The sequence below is a fragment of the Notolepis coatsorum genome (assembly GCF_963971535.1).
Source record: "Notolepis coatsorum genome assembly, chromosome: 18".
Lineage (NCBI taxonomy): Eukaryota > Metazoa > Chordata > Actinopteri > Aulopiformes > Paralepididae > Notolepis > Notolepis coatsorum.
The window spans coordinates 81,081,851-81,100,370 of NC_140182.1; the positions used below are offsets into that span (position 1 = coordinate 81,081,851).

Sequence of the window (18,520 nt, forward strand, 5' to 3'; positions counted from 1 at the left end):
GCACAGTATTGTATATTGTATGGTAACTACGTCTACGAACATTGTACATATGTCTAAACTGAACACTGTGACCTCTTTTTTTTCTTCTAATTTTTACTATGTTTTTATTTCATACTTATCTTGTCATGCACAGTCTCTGGAGCGCAACAGTAAGAAGCATTTTGTACAAAAGTATTCTGTACTTCTGTATGACAACTATTAAAGAAACTTGAAACATGAGCACGCCCTAAAAAAACTTCGCCGTCTAGATGTGTCTAGCTCACTCCCCGGTCACTGGGGAAGTGTCGGACCAACGCAGTAGGGGGCAGCTGGACGTGCCATGCTACCCGGTCTGCACTGCATATCAATGTGTTGGAATTGAAGGCGGTCCTTCTGGTCCTCAAGCGGATCGGCCACCTGGTCAGGACGGACAACACGACGACAGCGTCGTATATCAACAGACAGGGTGGTGTACGTGCCGTCTGTCTGCACCGGGCGGCGGTCAAGCTCTGGCTATGGGCGTCTCTCAATCTGCGCAGCCTGAGGGCGCTCCACATCCCTGGCAAGGAGAATGTGGGCACGGATGTGATGTCGCAGGGCGGTCCTCATCCTGACGAGTGGGGACTACGTCCAGACATAGTCAGACGGGACTGGTTCGGGGAAGCCACGGTGGATCTGTTTGCGAGCAGACAGTCTCACCAGTGCCCCTTATGGTTCTCGGTCAGTCGGGGGGACAATCCTCCCCTGGGGGTGGATGCCTTCTCGATGTATCCATGGCCGCTCGGGATTCTGTACGCGTTCCCCCCCATACACCTGATGGCTCAGCTGTTGGAGCGGATACGTCGGGAGCACAGGACCTTGATCCTGATCGCGCCTGACCGGGGCATGGCTGTATGGTTCCCGGTCCTGACCCAGCTCTTGGTAGCCCTGCCGTGGCCTGTTCCTTGGTTACCACGGGCCCTCTCTCAGGCACACGGATCTCTGTGTCTGTTCCCTGTTCTGGGACAGCCACTGAAGGTTTGGCTGCTGAGGGGGTGAGTCTGGAGGGGATGGGTCTTGACCCTTCTGTGGTCGACACCATCCGAAACGCGCGCGTTCACTCCACTATCGCAGTTTACGCGGGTAAGTGGCGTGCTTTTCAAGAGTGGTATAAGGTGGGGGGCTGGGATCCGGTGTCCTGGACACTGTTCTTTTCTTCCTTCAGTCTATCTTGGGTAGACTGTCGGCCTCGACGGTGAGGGTATACGCCGCAGCTATATCCTCTTGTCATGTGGGTTTTGAGGGCAGTACGTTGTTCAGCCAGCCTCTTGTGAAACGTTTCCTGCTTGGCGCTCGGCGTCTCAAGCCGGTGGAACGTTCTCTGTCTCCGAGTTGGGACCTCCAACTGGTCCTGGGCTGGTTGTCGGAGGCCCTGTTTGAGCCTCTTGAGCAGGCGCCGTTGGAGCAGCTGTCTTTCAAGACTGCGTTCCTGCTGGCCATCACCTCCGCTAAGCGCGTGTGCTCTCTCGGTGCGGCCTGAGTGCCTGTCTATTCGGGCAAATAGCGGTGCGACTGAGGCCTAATCCAGTCTTCGTGCCAAAGAATATGCAGAGCTCTTTTCGCTCCAGGGATATTGTGATTCAGGCGTTTCATCCGCCTCCTCACGCTAGTGGGTTAGAGGCGAGCCTTCATCTGTCATGTCCTGTCCGTGCATTGGGGGTTTACCTCAGTCGGACGCAGGATCTCAGGGCTGCCGATCAACTGTTTGTTTGTTACGGTGGCCCTCGCGCAGGTAAGACGCTGTCCAAGCAGCACCTGTCACATTGGTTGTGTGAGGGCATTGCCCTTTGCTACACGTTGGCTGGACAGCTCCCCCCTGGGGGTGTCAGGGCGCACTCCACTGTTAGGGGGGGCCTTGGTGGAGGACATCTGTGCTGCGGCCTCCTGGTCCTCCCCGGGTCCCTTCGTTAAGTTTTACCTCATGGACATGACTGGGGGTTCTGTCTCCCAGGTGGTTCTGAGGTCTGGGACCTCCCCTGCGTCCCGCCAGTTGGTGGGCTAGCAGGGGTGTGTGGGTGTGTGCCACGGGGTGCTGTGTCACACGTGGTCCCGCCTGTACTGTGCGTTTTCAGGGTATTTGGTTCCCCCTTTTTCCGCACTTTGGTTGACTGCCTCCCCCCCTTCGTTAGGACGGGCGGGTGGACGGGACTCCCCTCCTACCTGGTATTGGGGCTTACGGGCCCTCAGGGGGTACACTTGTCGGGTCACGCGTCTGCTCTGTCCCATATCTCATAATGGCAAAGAGCGAGACGCGATGACCAGTATGATAATATAATGAAAGGTTATCCTATAACCTAGTTATATGAATACTGGCAGAGTGTCTCGCTCTTAGCGCCCTGAGGTCCCTTGGTTGGGTTTTCAGTGTTGGAAACTTTTTTCCGAGGAAGGTAGAGTGTGACCATGTCCGGCGTCTTATAGCAGGACGCGGGGGCGTGGCCTGGTCACGTGCATGTGAGTGCAAATTCTTTGTTCATGAGCACAGTAGGTGCTAGGAGATGAGAGTTATCTCATAATGGCAAAGAGCGAGACGCTCTGCCAGTATTCATATAACTAGGTTATAGGATAAACTTTCGTTATGTCTGCATCATGAATTAAAAAGTAAGTTAACATCAAGTCTGCCAACACCGTACAGACATTCAAAGCCTTGCTCCTTTTCGCTCTGGATGATCACGGAGTTACTTTGCTGTTTTGTTGTGTGCCTGAGGTATTCTTATGTTCTCTGTCTGTCTGGTTCCCTGTCTACATTGTCCTGTCCATATATTCGTATTCTTTTATTTAAATTTTGTTTGGCTGCGCCCCAGACCGATGTAAAATTTTTCTGGGGGGCGCATTACAAATGAAAACATATCATATCAAGCACATGATAAAAATTCAAGTAAATAATATCTACTAATAATAATAAAAAATGTAAGATAAAAGCAGGTGTATAAGACGGGTGTATAAAACAGGTGCATAAAAACAGGTGTGTGTGGGGAACAGACAACAGGTCAAAGGTCAAGGCCCCCCGCACTAGATTGAGCTGTTGTACAGTCTGGTGGCTGTGGGGACAAAGGGGGAGGAGGGGCACGCAGGTGACGGGGGGGGGGGAACTAGGTGACAGGGGGAGGCTAGGTGACAGGGGGTGGGGCTAGATGATACAGAACCAGGAAAAATATGAAATAAAGATACAGTATCTGCTGGACAGTTTACTTGAGACCTATGTATACTATATATCGGTAATAATAAGACAATTATAGTATGTATGTACAGCCCCCCCTGGTATAATATACAGATTTTATCCTAAATCAACCCATGTACAAATCTATAGATAACCTAAGTCTACTCTGTACAATGTGCAATACTCCATACTGAGTTTTAGTCTACCCTGGTATAAATAAGCAGATTATCAATAAATATAAACTTGCGTATACAAATCAGAAAAGTCTTTATTGCCAAGTAAGCTTGCACATACAAGGAATTTGTCTTGGTCATTTGGTGCATCAATATCAACACTTACAAAGCAAGTAGGAGTAAATGAAATACATTAAACTAAAATAAAATGGAATATATGAAATAAATTTGAATGGAAATTATTCAAATAAATGGTAACATTTTGCATTTATATAGTACTTTTATCCATATACAATATTGTTCCTCACATTCTACCCATTCACTCACACATTCACACACCGACGGCGGAGGCGACCATGCAAGGTGACAACCTGCTCATCGGGAGCAGTTAGGGGTTAAGTGTCCTGCTCAAGGACACTTCGACACGCTGCCCGGGAGGAGCGGGAATCGAACCAGGAACCTTCCAATCACCAGACGACCTCTCTACCTTCTGAGCCATTGTCGAAATATAATAGAATATAGGACAGGGCTGTACAATTGTGCAGGATGTAGTAGAGTATATACACAAAATTAGAATACAAATACAGTGGAATAGAATATATTAACAGCTGTGCAATTGTACAGTATTGTGCAAAAAAACTGTTCAGATGCTCACAGTTTTGAGTATTATGTGCAAATATATAATCCAGGAAGGGTAACGCAGTGTGACAGACGCTTAAGATCTAAGGTGCTAATAAATGAATGGGTCAGTCCTCGTGCTGCTGACCATGCTCCTCATCTTAGCTAGCTCCTCACAGAGAGGGTGGGAGGGGTTCTCCAGGATGGCCTCCAGCTTCTTTCTCATCCTCCTCTCCGCAACCACCTCTGGATTGTCCAGTTCGACTCCCACCACGGAGCTAGCCTTTCTCACCGGCTTGTTCAGTTTGTTAGCGAAGAGAGAAGGAGGGGAGATGTACAAGTAGGAATGAGGAAAGGAAACAAGAAAGAAAGTAGAAATCCAGAGGAGCTCCTGGGACAGGCTGATCAGGAAGAAAGTAATACAGTTTACACCAGGAGCATCCAGGTTGGTGTACCTGAAAAATATTCAGTATGAAACAAGTCGCTCGCTCGCTATGTTTCATGCAACTCCTATCTTAAAACCATGTTTGAACACTCCTCGTGTACACTATATGGGTATCTGTGGGATATTAAATTCTCAATGTCAGGTATTAAAAAGTCTTACATTTAATTTGCATTTACATTAGGTATTAAATATTTTGGGTAGCCCGGCTGTCGGGAAATTTAATAATATTAAATATGGACTAAATCATATCCAACCAGTTTATTCTCAGATGCAGGTCCCTGGGACAATATCGTATCGTATCAACCTTTACATATTAGATCTGCCCCCAAGCTGTGGAATAGTTCACCTTTACATATTAGATCTGCCCCCAAGCTGTGGAACAGTATACCTTTACATAGATCTGCCCCCAAGCTGTGGAACAGGACCTTTACATATTAGATCTGCCCCCAACCCTTGCGATTTTTAAGTCTTTGTTAAAGACACGCCTCTTCTCACTGGATTTTCATTCAGGTTGAGCCGTACATCCGTGTTTCTATTTTACTGCATTTTATTTGTATTGTTACATGTAGTACTGTTTGCAGTACTATTTATGTTTGTGTAAACTGTGTATCTTGTGTTGTATTTTTATTAGTATTGTATTTAGTACTGTATAATTTACAGTACTTTTGTACTTTGTATTGTGCAGCACTTTGGTCAACCTCGGTTGTTTTTAAATAATGCTATATAAATAAATCTGAACTTGACCATTATATAAAATAAATTCGAATACAAATACAATAGCGGTCAGGTGGCGTAGCGGAGATTGAGTTCGTCACCAACCCCGGAGACGCTGGATTCGTCTGTTCGAATCCAGCTCACAGCTCCGGCGTTGTCACCAGCTTGGCTGGCCGTTCACACTAATACAGTATTAGAGGGTGGGAGAAGCTGGCGGGGTGGGTCCGGGTTGTTGTAAACAGTGACTCCTACAGTTCGGTCGGGGCGCCTGCTAAGCGCGGATAGGATCTAAGTGGGATAGTGTGATCCTTCCACACGCTACGCCCTCTCAGTGAGAGTCCGCGCTGCCAGGTGAAAAGAAGCGGTTGATTGGCTAGACGTGTGTCGGAGGAAGCACGTCATAGCCTCCACTCTCCCAGATGATCTGACTGTGGGGGGTAAGTGCGCAGCGACCAGGAAGGGGATTGGGAATTGGCATAACGACTAACATTGGGATGGGAGAAAATCGGAGGAAAAAGGAGGGGGAAAAAGATAAATAATAAAAAAAAGAAAAATACAAATACAATGGAATTTATTATAGGACAGGGCTGTATAATTGTGCAGGATTGAACAGTGTCATGTTCAGATGCTCCCAGTTTTGAGTATATGTGCAAATTTAATAGTCCAAGAAGGGTGTGTTAATGTAACACTTATGTAAGATGTTAAATGTTTAAATGGTCCGGCCCTTCAGTACTTAGTTGAACTCTGGATGTCCCAAAATGTAGGCTAACCTTGACCTCTGACCTTGACCTTGGGGCACCATGGCGCGTCAGTCTGGGGATTGTTGACATGAAACGAGTTTTACTGTACACTATACTGATGTTGAGTCCATCCCCTCAGGAAACAACGTGCTGCGCTCCATCAGCGGCGTTGGCGAGATGATGACGCAGATGGTGTTGAGCAGAGGCCTTCCTCACAGCCTGCCGGACACGCCCCCCTCCCTGCGCCACGGCAAGGGCCACCTGCACGACAACGAGGACGTCATGGTCATGGACACCAAGCTGAAGATCATAGAGATCCTGCAGGCAAGTGCCCCCTAGTGGCCTGGATGTGCCCTTGGGTGAATTGGCATGATCCCATGCGAAAACTTGACTATCACGTTCATGTGGTGTTTTTTCGTCTATAGAGATACTAAAATGAAGCACTGTAGATATAACCATATACATAGTATTTCTATGGTGTAACCACAATAATACTATAGTGATACTACACCATTCACCATACATGTCTATGATACTTCACTATAGAAATACTGTGGTAAATCACAACACTGTGCATACATCTGACTATTACTCAGTAGTACTCATTTATATATTTTATATCTAGTTGAATTGGCTATTTATAAATAGTTTAATCACCTGTATATTGCTGTTGCACTTTACTGTTACATTTGCACTCTTCCTGGATGGCAAACTTATTTTCGTTGTACTGTACTTGTTCTGTATAATGACAATAAATTAGAATCTAATATACTGTGGTTAATATACTATGTGTATGGAAAGAAAATATCCCACCACCCTGAAAAAAAACACAGGAATACTTTAAATCACTCACTACAGTATTTCTGTGGTAAATATCTATAGTGTGTGTGTATGAAATAAAGTGCAATGTGAACAGTTTTTATTTATTGCATACATTTTGTTTCTCTCCGTCAGTTCATCCTGAGCGTGAGGCTGGACTACAGGATCACCTACTTACTGTCCATCTACAAGAAAGAGTTTGGAGAGAAGAATACTCTTGACATCTCCGTCTCGTCGTCCATGTCGGAGGTGCCTATGATGTCTGGTAAGACGTCCCTGGTCACTGGTGAGACGTCACTCTTGCTGGGTGACGGGCACAGACACACAGAATATTTGAAATTACGTAGGTGTTTGACTCTCGCTGATGGTCTCGTTTGTGTCAAATGCAACTCATTTCAAGGTTTTTTCTTCTATGTTCAATGAATGGAAAATAGTCGTAATATTCATTAGATTCAAATGTATTGTCGTCATACAGCACAAAAATACAGTACAACGAAAATAAGTTTGGCATCCAACTAGAGTGCAAATGTAACAGTAAAGTGCAACAGCAATATACAATGTACAGGTGATTTAAACTGGGTATAAAATATATAAATTAGTACTACTCAGTATTGAGTAATAGTGATAATCAGATGTATGTACAGAGTTGTAAGACACTAAGTCATACTGACCAGCAGCATAACTAGTAAGAGTAGGTAAGGGGTAACTAGCTATGTACAGATATAGATATAATAATACATTTATTTTATTTTATATAGCGCCTTACATTAGGCATCTCAAAGCGCTTACATATAGTATCTACAGATATGTAAAAAGGAATATATGCAGGTATGTACAGACAGATGTGGATATATATATATATATGGTGAGATTAAATATATATATGGCTGATGGTCTTGTTTGCATCAACTGCACTGATTCAGCTACTAAATTCAAGTTCTCCTATGTTCAACAAATTTAACAAATTGGGGGCGGCTGGGTGGCGTAGCGGAGATTGCGCTCATCACCAATGCAAGAGCCTCCGGTCTCGACTCCCCGAGTCAGCGTTGCCTGTGGCTTGGGCCAGTCGTCATACTATCTCAATTGGTAGAGGTAGCGGGTGGAAAGTCGATGGGTGGGGATTGGACGTTGTGGACAGCGACTCCTACAGGTCGTTGGGTGACGCCTGTACAGCAGAGACAGGAAGTATCGGGGGCAGCGTGAGCCTCCCACGCGTTACTCCTCGCCACAGAGTCTGGTGAAAAGATGCGACAGGCTGCCTCCTCGTGTACCGGAGGGGACACATGATGCAAGGCTTCTATCCTCACTACAACCGACCAGTGGGAGGCATAGTCTAGCACCGTTCAAGACAGGGGAGGGGAGAATTGAAGGGGAGAATTAGCTATACGAAATTGGGATGGGAGAAAAATTGAAAAATAAGGAGAAAAAGGTGGATCAAAAAATAATTATAATAATTTAACAAATTGGATTTGTTTTCTTTAATTACTTGACAAATAAATGGAAAACTATTCAACTACCGGTAGTCATAATATTGCTCACAGTATGTGTGAAGGTGAGGATCAGAGGCCCTTCAGTCTCCCTTTTTTGTTTTCTTTTTGGGGTAGTTTGGTTAACAGAAATGTATTAAATAGAATACAGTATATTGATATGCCTTCAAATGCCCGTCCCTAGCCCTGCGGGTTTATTGACGTTGTCCATATTATATGAGGTGTTTGAATTGAGCCGTCTCAGATTATTGAACCGTTGCGGTTTCTGTTCTTTTGACTTTGTCTGCAGTTTCAGAACCAGACATAGATGATATTGCGGCAGAAGCAGAGACCATGTTTGCTGGGAGGTAAGTGAGATGTTTAATATTTAACACTGTATATCCAGACAGAGCAACAAATAGAATCTGACTGCTTGAAGGCAAATCAGGTTCCAGACCGTTTTTTATTTGATTACTCATGTCTCCACTAATAAACTACTGGACTTCTAACAACTTGTGTGTCGACTTGTAACTTTCTTAGCTGATCTTTTATAGTTTATTTTTTATTTATTGTGCCTATATGTATGACTATTTCTGATAAACTTGTTTCGTAAGCTCATCATCGCTGTAAATGAGGGTAACCTCAGTGTCTTACAAGTTGAAATAAAGGTGTGAAATGAAATATTTTTTACTTGTGTGTGTGTGTGTGCGTGGCTTCAGCTCAGAGAAGAGTGCGGTGGAACTGGACGATGAAAAGGGCCGGACGTTCTTAAGGGTTCTGATCCACCTCATCATGCAGGACTATCCCCCACTGGTGTCTGGGTCTCTCCAGCTCATCTTCAAACACTTCAGCCAGAGAGCCGAGGTCCTGCAGGCCTTCAAACAGGTACAGACACTATATCAGCTACACACTACAGCGCCGGGTAACTGGTGAGCTGTCAGAATGTGGAACTAGAAAGCTGCACTCAGTGGAGGGCAAGCCCCCGTCAGGCGGCAATGCATGCCCTAATAACAATAGCAATGTATTCAGGCAAACTGACACCAGACACCCCCCTGGTGTCCTCGGTTGTTGACTATCTGACAGGCAGACCACAGTATGTGCGCCTACAGAGCTGTGTGTCGGACAGACTGGTCAGCAACACCGGGGCCCCGCAGGGGACAGTCCTCTCCCCCTTCCTCTTCACCGTCTACACCAGGGGTCAGCAACCTTTTTGACATGAAGTGCCAGTTTGAAATATAGTTGTAACTAGTGTGCCATATCAACAATATTCCATGCATCGTAATTCTTTTTCTCATAATCGGGTATTTTTTATGATAATTTTTACATTATTACATCATTATTGTTATTATTAACAATATTATTATGATGGTTGTATCAACCCTAAATCTGAGTTGGGGCGGGGGTGCAATGCAGACAAACAGTTTTGCTTTACTGAGCTCCGTTATCTGGGGGCTGTAGTTGGTCACTTTAAGCTGCACACCGGAGCATATTTTAATCCAGCTGTTTGCTGTTCTCTGATATTTTCTGAGATTTCGTTGATGCGTCGCTCGACACTTCGAGCTGACATGGGGATATCTTTTATCCTTGATTTGATTGTCTCTTTGTTTGGCAAGCCTTCAAACAAAACATCTGAGCTACAGAGAAAAGCCTCCTTAATATACTCGCCATCAGTGAATGGCTTTCCACATTTCGCAATGCAATGAGCAATGCGATAGCTTGCTTCAGTTGCGTGGTCTTTAGCAGTCGTGAACACTTTGAGGGTGCTGCCTTGCTTTCCATACCTGGCCATGGCACGTTTAATCGATTCTGCCTTATCCGCCTGATCTTTGAAACTTTTTTGATGCTTCGTCTCAAAATGGCGTTTCACACCTGACGTTCTGCAAACTACATTTTCTAAACATAAAGTACACACAGCACGGTCCTTCTGACACACAAACCTGTAGTCGTCTGTCCACAAGGGCTGGAATTCCCGAATTTCCTTTGCTTTAACTTTCTTAGTGGGGGTTGCCATCATGAAAGACGGCACATACAGAATGCAACCGCAGCACTGTGTGATTACCTGGGAACTGCGCGCGGGCGTGGGAGGCCAGCTGACTGCTGACAGCTGAGCACCATGGGGTGTGCAAAACAGTCGACTTACAAAAAAGAACCTGTGGGAGAATTTCAACAAGATAAATGCGACAACAGTGCAAAATATTTCACTATAATATTTCAAAGCGAAGTAAAAAAAAAAATAATAATAATAATTATATTGTATACATGCACTTTCATTATGTTCTTGTGTGATGTACCGCACATTTTATTGCCGTCTGATATATTGCAAATGTTATTGCTGTCATCTTGGCCAGGTCTCCCTTGCAAAACAGATCTTGTATCTCAATGGGACTTCCTGGTTAAATTAAGGTTAAATAAATAAAATAAAAATGAAGGATGGTGATGAGGAGGAATACCGGGCACTGGTGGTGGACTTCGTCACATGGTGCGATAAAAACCACCTGCAGCTAAATGTGACGAAGACCAGGGAAGTGGTTGTTGATCTGGGGAGGAGTACATCTGTGCCCCCCGTTTCCATCAGGGGAGTCGATATGGACATGGTTGAGGATTACAAATACCTTGGTGTACACATCGACAATAAACTGAACAGGTCAAAACACGCAGAGGCACTCTACAAGAAGGGCCAGAGCCGACTCTACTTCCTCAGAAGGCTGAGATCCTTCAACGTCTGTACAAGGATGTTGAGGATGTTCTACGAGTCGGTGGTGGCGGGTGCCTTCTTGTACGCTGTGACCTGCCGGGGCAGCGGACTGAGAGCGGGGGACGCAAACAGGCTGGATAAGCTAGTCAGGAAGGCCAGTAACGTGGTTGGGGTGGAGCTGGACTCCCTAGCGAGGGTGGCGGAGAGGAGGAGCCTTACTAAGCTCCATGCCATCAGGGACAACCCCTCCCACCCACTACACACAGACTTGGCTGATAGAAGGAGCACGTTCAGTGCTAGACTAAGACTCCTAAGATGTAGCACTGAATGGCACAGGAAGTCCTTCATTCCGACAACCATCAGACTTTATAATGCATCACTGTGCCTCACTGTACCTGGACTTTTACTTTACTTTTAAACCAACATATTACAAATGTACACTTTTTATATTATTTTTATATTAGAATGTAACATAGGAAATGAGAGAGAGAGAGAGAGAGAGAGAGAGAGAGAGAACTTTCCATGGTGGTAAAGGGAGATCTATTGGGTAGATATTACTCCCACTCACTGCTTGTATGCTCATGTCTTTGTGTGTGTGTCTTTTTGACCAAGCATCTGCAACTGTAGTTGATCATTTCACAGCTAGGCTACTGGTTTTATTTTGTAGCCCGGGTCATGTACAATACAAAGGTTAGTTGTGAGAGACTTTGAGATGGCTGGCCTCCTTAGGAAGGGGCACCATCAAGTTAGCAGGGTATTGTTCAGTATCTGCTGTCTTTGGCAGAAACGCATTGCTTACTCTACCCATGAGACGGATGCTGTATGTTATGTTCGGCGCATATGCAACTGGTGGGTCTCCCAGACTGTATTTTCAACGTTTCTTTTGGGAAATCAAATAAATGAGTAATGTGTGTGTGTTCCTCCAGGTCCAGTTGCTGGTGTCCGAGCAGGATGTGGACAACTATAAGCAGATCAAGATTGACCTGGACCAGCTGCGTCTGACTGTGGAGAAGTCGGAGCTGTGGGTGGAGAAGACTGGAGTCTACAACAGCGAGGATCCGAGGGACAGTCAGGCCAAGGAGCAGGGCAATGAAGTATGAGAACATCTGGAAAGGCCATATTCAACATTCAAAGCCTTGACCCATTATGTTTTTACTGTATAGGGGTGTAGATCTCCTTGGAGAGTTTGATTATTTTTGTCGATTTGGAACTGATGCTCCAGAAATTTACAGGCGTTACTACCGTAAAAACCAAACCTTTACAGCCACAATACAATACAGCAAATAGGATTACAAACTCATAATCACCTGTTTTCTAGTGTTTGTCCTTGTATCAAGAGATAGTATAAGATGAGATATTCCTCTATTGGTCCCCTTGGGGAAATGCGGGCGTCATAGCAGCATGGGGCGGGGGGAGGGGGGGGGGGTACAAGTATGGGCAGGGTAATAGTAGATAGATATAGGCAATATGATTAGATCTGAATAAAAAACAAAGGTGCAGATGAGCTCATTCAGAGAATGAATGTCCATTAGATTTTTTTTGGGGGGATGGGTGGGTCCACCGATTTGGTTACATTAACTCATTCAGCGCCAGCTATTATCCTCATCCTGTAGTCAATGGGCCACGCTAAAAGATAGGCATTTTCACTGTGCATCACGATGTTTGCAGAGCTATATCTATATTATAGCTATGGAGACAATACTATGGCTCATTTGACAGTCACTATCTCTCGTCCAACATGTAAAAAAGAGTACATTTTTTCATGTACGTTCGCGTGTTCCTGGATGCCGAGTTATGGAGCGCTATGTGAATTTAGCTAAAGTTGTTCGTAGGGGTGTAACAATGCATCGATGCATCGCAATGCATCAACCCTAAAGTGACTATTCAACTGCATCAGTTTGAAAATTTAAGAATAGATTATTAACACATTGACCGCCAGCAGCAGGGGGCGCTGATCCCCCTTCAGCGGCAGGTCTTTATTCAATGGATATAGTTTTAGAATGCCAAACTTGCGAGTCCTAAAACTATATCTTATATTATAGCTATGGATCTAATAATGCCGTCGACTGTCAGTGAGTTGCTTCTGGTCAACATGCAAAAAACAGATTGTTTTTTCATCCGTACATTTCCGTTTTATACCGTTTTGAATATGAGTATGGTTTGGGTGATTCTGAGGAAATCCCATGAAGGACGAGAAAAAGGCATTTTACTGTAATCCAGTTATCACGTTGTCATTTTTCGGCTGATTATCTAATCATCCTGAAATCAACGCTAGATTATTGGTATTATGTCTCCTCGTGTATATATGAAATGTTGCTTCGACCGCGGGGCGCCCTCCCCTCTTCCCCCGCGCCACTAATGGTAAACGGCATACACAGAGTCCACACACACAGCTTCGATCGCGGGGAAAATAAATATCAGATCAACGCAATATTGGATATATAGAGTCTATAGAGTCCCTCTGATATAATGCAAAAAAAATAATACAATTATTTGATCGCCATTCCAGTTATCCACAGCGATCCTGTCCCCGACATTACCGAGCGTTACACATGAACGGTCGGGCAGGGTTAGTGTTCCATGCCATCGTTGTAAAGGCCTGCCTCGCCTGAGTATTTAAACCCCGTCCCCATGGCTCAGATCGGCTCAGAAAACACACCAGACCATTTCCAATGGAGTGCAATAGCTCCGCAAGGCAGTAGAGGGCGGTGTTGACCGTTTGCCAGCTCAGACAGGGTCTGAAGGGTCTGCAGAGGCTGCAGCCATGAATTATGAATAGATATAGCGAATAAAAGAAATAACGATCCCAAAAACTAGTTGACTCGTTGTTGGCGCTGAACGCATGCCGGGCAATAACGAGTTAACTCGTTCTTGGAGCAGATTGTGTTAAAAAAAAGAATTGTTAAAAAAAAGTGAATCAGTTCCCCCAGCCACATTTGTGTATACATTTTTTGGGGGGGAATTAACTGATAGAAAATGTATCGAATCGCATCGAATTGAATCATGGTCAAATGAAGATATTTCATGATGCATTGAATCGTTGCCTAAAGAATCATAATTGAATTGAATCGTTGTGGGGTTGAATCGTTACACCCCTAGTCGTTCGCGTTTCTCGCCTGGACACGTTACTATTTCCAAATCAAAGGTATATAATAGGTATTATGTTTCATCATGAATGCATCAAAGGGGGGGGGGGGGGTGGTTGATGCTCTGATCGTCACCAACGGCGTACGTTTTGAATACTACATATGTTGATCATTGCGATAGATGTGAAATCATTGTTGGATCAAAGTAGGATTGATGTCATATAGTCCTTACCTAGGAGGTATCCCAAAATGAATATTCCAATTGTCTGATCGCGATTTCCAGTATTGATGTCCATCGGGTCCCTGACATGAAATAGCACAAAATATGCATCAAGTGTGCCTAACACGTTCCAAGTTGCTCGAATGAACCGTTTCACTTGCCTGGGTCCAAATTCTCCGTCCGGATCATATAAAATGTAACACACAGTTTAAGATTTCAAAGGGTAGGCGATACTGCCACCTAGCAGGATTCGGCCGGCATTGCACTCTCGAGGTCTCAGAATGAGTTCCAATGGTAACACCGAGGTCCGTGAGACTGTATAGGATATTAAAATAAAAAAACGATCTAAAAACGTAATATTACGTGTTTGGCGTCCAACGGTTGGGCGAGCAAACACGTAATTTACGCGATTGGCGCTGAAAGTGTTAACACTTTCTGCGTCAAAAACAAGTATACTCGTGTTTCACTGCCAATGCTTGATCCTTTGATATTTTTCCTTTGATCCCCGTTCTCAGCCGGAGCTCCGCCTCCCTGGCTCATCTGCCTACGTTACAATTGCAATGACAATCGAATCCTGCCAGGTGGCAGTATCACCTACCTTTTGAACTGGAATAGTTTGGTGTGGAGACCCTTTTTATTGAATTTTTTTCTACAAGGACTCCTCCCCTTCAGAGACAGAGCGATCGCTTAAACCTATTTCCCGTATACACGAGTATACACATAATACATGAATAATCGCGATGGGATCACTGTGGATTATTCTTTTTGGAGTACCTTCTGGCTAAAGTAAGGTATATTCTATGTCTATTTTACCGAACCTGAAACATGTTTTTGTAACGATCAGTGTCGTATTTTACCGGACCTAAAACTTTCTTTTGGTAACGATCAGAGTTTTGAGTTAAAACGACCCCCCCCTTGATGATATTGTGAAGACACATATGTACATGGTATATACCTTTTGATTTGGAAGTATTTGGGGTTTCAGACGAGCAACCCGAACGATTTGAGCATATTGCATATAACCCGTCATATCTCGCGATCTATGAACAAATACTGGATTATTTTGGAAAGGGGCGATGATTAGCGTGTAATGGTGCACAAACTACAGTATGTAGAAATGAACTGGTTAGTCAGTGATGGACTATGAACAATGCCTGTCAAATGAGCCATACTATTGTCTCCATAGCTCTAATACAGAACACACGATTGGTCTGCAAACATCGCTAAAATGATCAATAACGCTGGCGCAATTGAGTAAAGATGGGAAAAGAGCGTGGCGCTCAATGTGTTAAGGGGTTAACGGGAGTTATGGACCTTCAAGACGAGTCATAAACCTAAAGCGGTGCATAAACCATAAAACCTCCAATAAACGTAAAGTCTCGTATATTATCCTGTCAGTCACGCTGCTGATCTCGGACGCTCCGGGGAACATAACCTGGATAAATAAACGCCAGACTCCAGTAAGTGGCAGGTTAAAAGGATTTACAGGTTTCTTGTTCTTTATAGAACCAACACATACGTTGAGAATGTATCCTGGAGACAAAATGGATCCATGTAAAGCATCCATTCTGGCCGCTTAGCTTAACCTGCATGACGCGCAGGGAGGAAAGCGCATTCCTTCAAGGTTCACGTAGTGAAGTTTATGTTTATAAGAAGTAAAGTACACAGAATAAACTTAACAAGACATGACATATAGGTGTTCTTCTGTTATGCAATTATTTTCTTAATACATTTTTTATTTCTCTTTTCCTTCCTCTTCCCTAGGTAAAGTTTAAAGTTTTGTTTTATTTGTCACATATTAGTTACATGTACAATATAGTGAAATGCTTGGTTCTGTATGACCCTCCTGAGATTGTGCTTCATATAATAAAAGGGTAAAAGACCAAACACTCTACAAAATACAAAACTAAGGCCATGTCCAGACGAAGACGATTTCGGTTGTATCCGTCAAAAGTATTTTATCGTATGCACCTTTCGTCCACATGGAACCGCGTTCTGGGAGCCTGAATATGCTATTTTCTGAGAACGGGTCCCAGAGCGGACAAATCTGAAGATGCAATAAATCAATCAATCAACGCCACCCTTGCGTTCCCATCTTTACAAGCCTATACGCATCTTTCCTGAACCGATGACGCGATAGCCCACCTCTCCCTTAATCCGCATGCGCAAACCCAGCCAACAAAAAATAAACATGATACATAATGTCCAGATATGTCCTGGCTAGAAGTGTTTATTAAACACCGGGAGGCTACTGTGATGAAATACACGATACGATACTAGCTAGAGATTAGCGTCACATAGTGGGCCTTTTTCTGAAAAACCCAAATAAGCTGGCTAAGTAGCCAATCACATAGACTGTTCCATAGCATACGCCTTCAGTTGATCATGACAAATACTCTCTTACCTTGATGATTAAAAAGCCTCCATCATTTAGTAAATAGTATTCCCATGGCTGGTGTTGAGATTTTACGATGCCAGCTTGTGAGAATTCATTGTAGCCAGCCAGCTAGCGTTGCTGCTATTCAATGCTATCAACATTAGCTAAATAGCTAACCAACTAAATACAATGACAGTGGTATCCTGAGGTAACGTTAAATACAGACAACTTTTGATTACCAACGATAGCTAGCAAGTGAACTAAATAGCATTGTTTGTCATACTAGCTAACATACCCAACTAACGTTAATGCCATTCAGAATTTATTAACATAGCTACAACACACAGTAACTTTAATACAATTACATGCATCATTGTTTACAATGAACGGGTGGGGCTAGTCGAAAGGACTGGACACAGGGACAAATTAAACATCAATGAATTAATTTAATACAACAGGTAGTTCGAGCTGCGCTGTCGTGTCTAGGACCGCACCATATTATATATGGCTTTGACACGCTCTCTCTCTCCTGCCGATTAAAATCAGCAGCTCTTCCTCCTCATCATCGAATGCCTGTAGCTGCATTTGCGCATGTGAGCCGCGGTGTCTCTCTCCTCTCCTTTGGAAACTAGCATTAGCTCAAAAGCACAGAACCAGACGACACACATTGTTCCGCTAGCAAAAACAATGATGACACTTCTGGTCGGGGGGTTTCAAAATAAAAGAGCGACGTCTAAAACATGGGAAAGACTTTTATTTTGTACATTTGTGGCAACATTTCAGCATTTTCAGTGTTCTCATTTGGATGCACATATTTCTTGAAACTATTTCGTGTTTACGGAAAACCTTTTTCGAAATGAAAACAAAATGAAAACGAAAAAGATCTGATCCGTCTTCGTCTGGACAAGGCCTAAAATGAAACAAAAAAAAGTAAATGAACATTCTTGCCTACATTATCCCGTTAATAGATACATACTTATATTGCCCTACAAAGGCAATTAAATAAATAAATATAAAAGATAACATAAGTCACTGCAGCTTGCCTCCGCAGGACAGCACAGATGCACAGGCATACATACATACATATTAGATTAGATTAGATTAAATTAGAGTAGATTACATTACAATGAAAATAAGTTTGGCATCCAACCAGAGTGCACATGTAACAGTAAATTGCTACAGTAATATACAGGTGATTAAACTGGGTATCAAATATATAAATTAATACTACTGAGTAATGGTGCTAATCAGATGTATGTACCAGAGTTGTAGTATTAACATGTACACAGTGATACAGGTATAAAGACTATGGTAGTAAGTCGTACTGACCAGACGTTTCAGAAGTGTAACTAGTAAGGGATATGTATAGATATAGTATCTGCATATATGTAAAAAGCATTATATGCAGTTATGTACAGACATGCAGATATATAGAGAATAATAATACATATATATATATATATATATATATATATATATATATATATATATATATATATATATATATACATATTATATATATATATACATACACAGTATATACAGCATTATTATATACATGAGGGATGAGGAAGGTTCCACAAGAAGTTTATGTTTACAAGAAGCAAAGTACACAGAATAAACCTAATAAGACATGACATGTACAGTAAGAGTTATTCTGGCACATCTCCAAATATAACCAAAGGGATCAGCTGCTTCATGAAGTAAATAACTGTCTCCAATAATAGACGAGTCACTAATTTGCACGGAATGCTCTCTGTTGTTTTAAAGGAAGCAAACATCCGGTCTGTTGATGGAAGTATTGTTAAGATATACCGGTAATGGCTAAATATATACAATTAAACACTTACTTTGTCTTGATGTGTGCTTTGATTGACAGGAGGTTGTCCTCAACCCTGTGCAGGACGGGGATAATAAACCTCAGATTGATGGCAATAAAGCCAACAACTACAAGGTTGTCAAAGAGGTGAGACCTGACTTCATCACAGCATA

At 43.4% G+C, this 18,520-nt stretch overlaps 1 protein-coding gene across 2 annotated transcripts in view; it reads left to right on the top strand.

Moving 5' to 3' along the window:
- The window catches only part of itpr2 (inositol 1,4,5-trisphosphate receptor, type 2), a 286,031-nt gene that overhangs the window by 124,551 nt on the left and 142,960 nt on the right, over window positions 1-18,520 (top strand). For both annotated transcript variants that reach the window (XM_084334286.1, XM_084334287.1), the window contains exons 22-27: window positions 6,005-6,189; window positions 6,820-6,949; window positions 8,461-8,518; window positions 8,870-9,035; window positions 11,772-11,939; window positions 18,408-18,494. In XM_084334286.1, coding sequence (XP_084190412.1) covers window positions 6,005-6,189; window positions 6,820-6,949; window positions 8,461-8,518; window positions 8,870-9,035; window positions 11,772-11,939; window positions 18,408-18,494 — 794 coding nt within the window. The remainder of the gene's footprint in view (window positions 1-6,004; window positions 6,190-6,819; window positions 6,950-8,460; window positions 8,519-8,869; window positions 9,036-11,771; window positions 11,940-18,407; window positions 18,495-18,520) is intronic.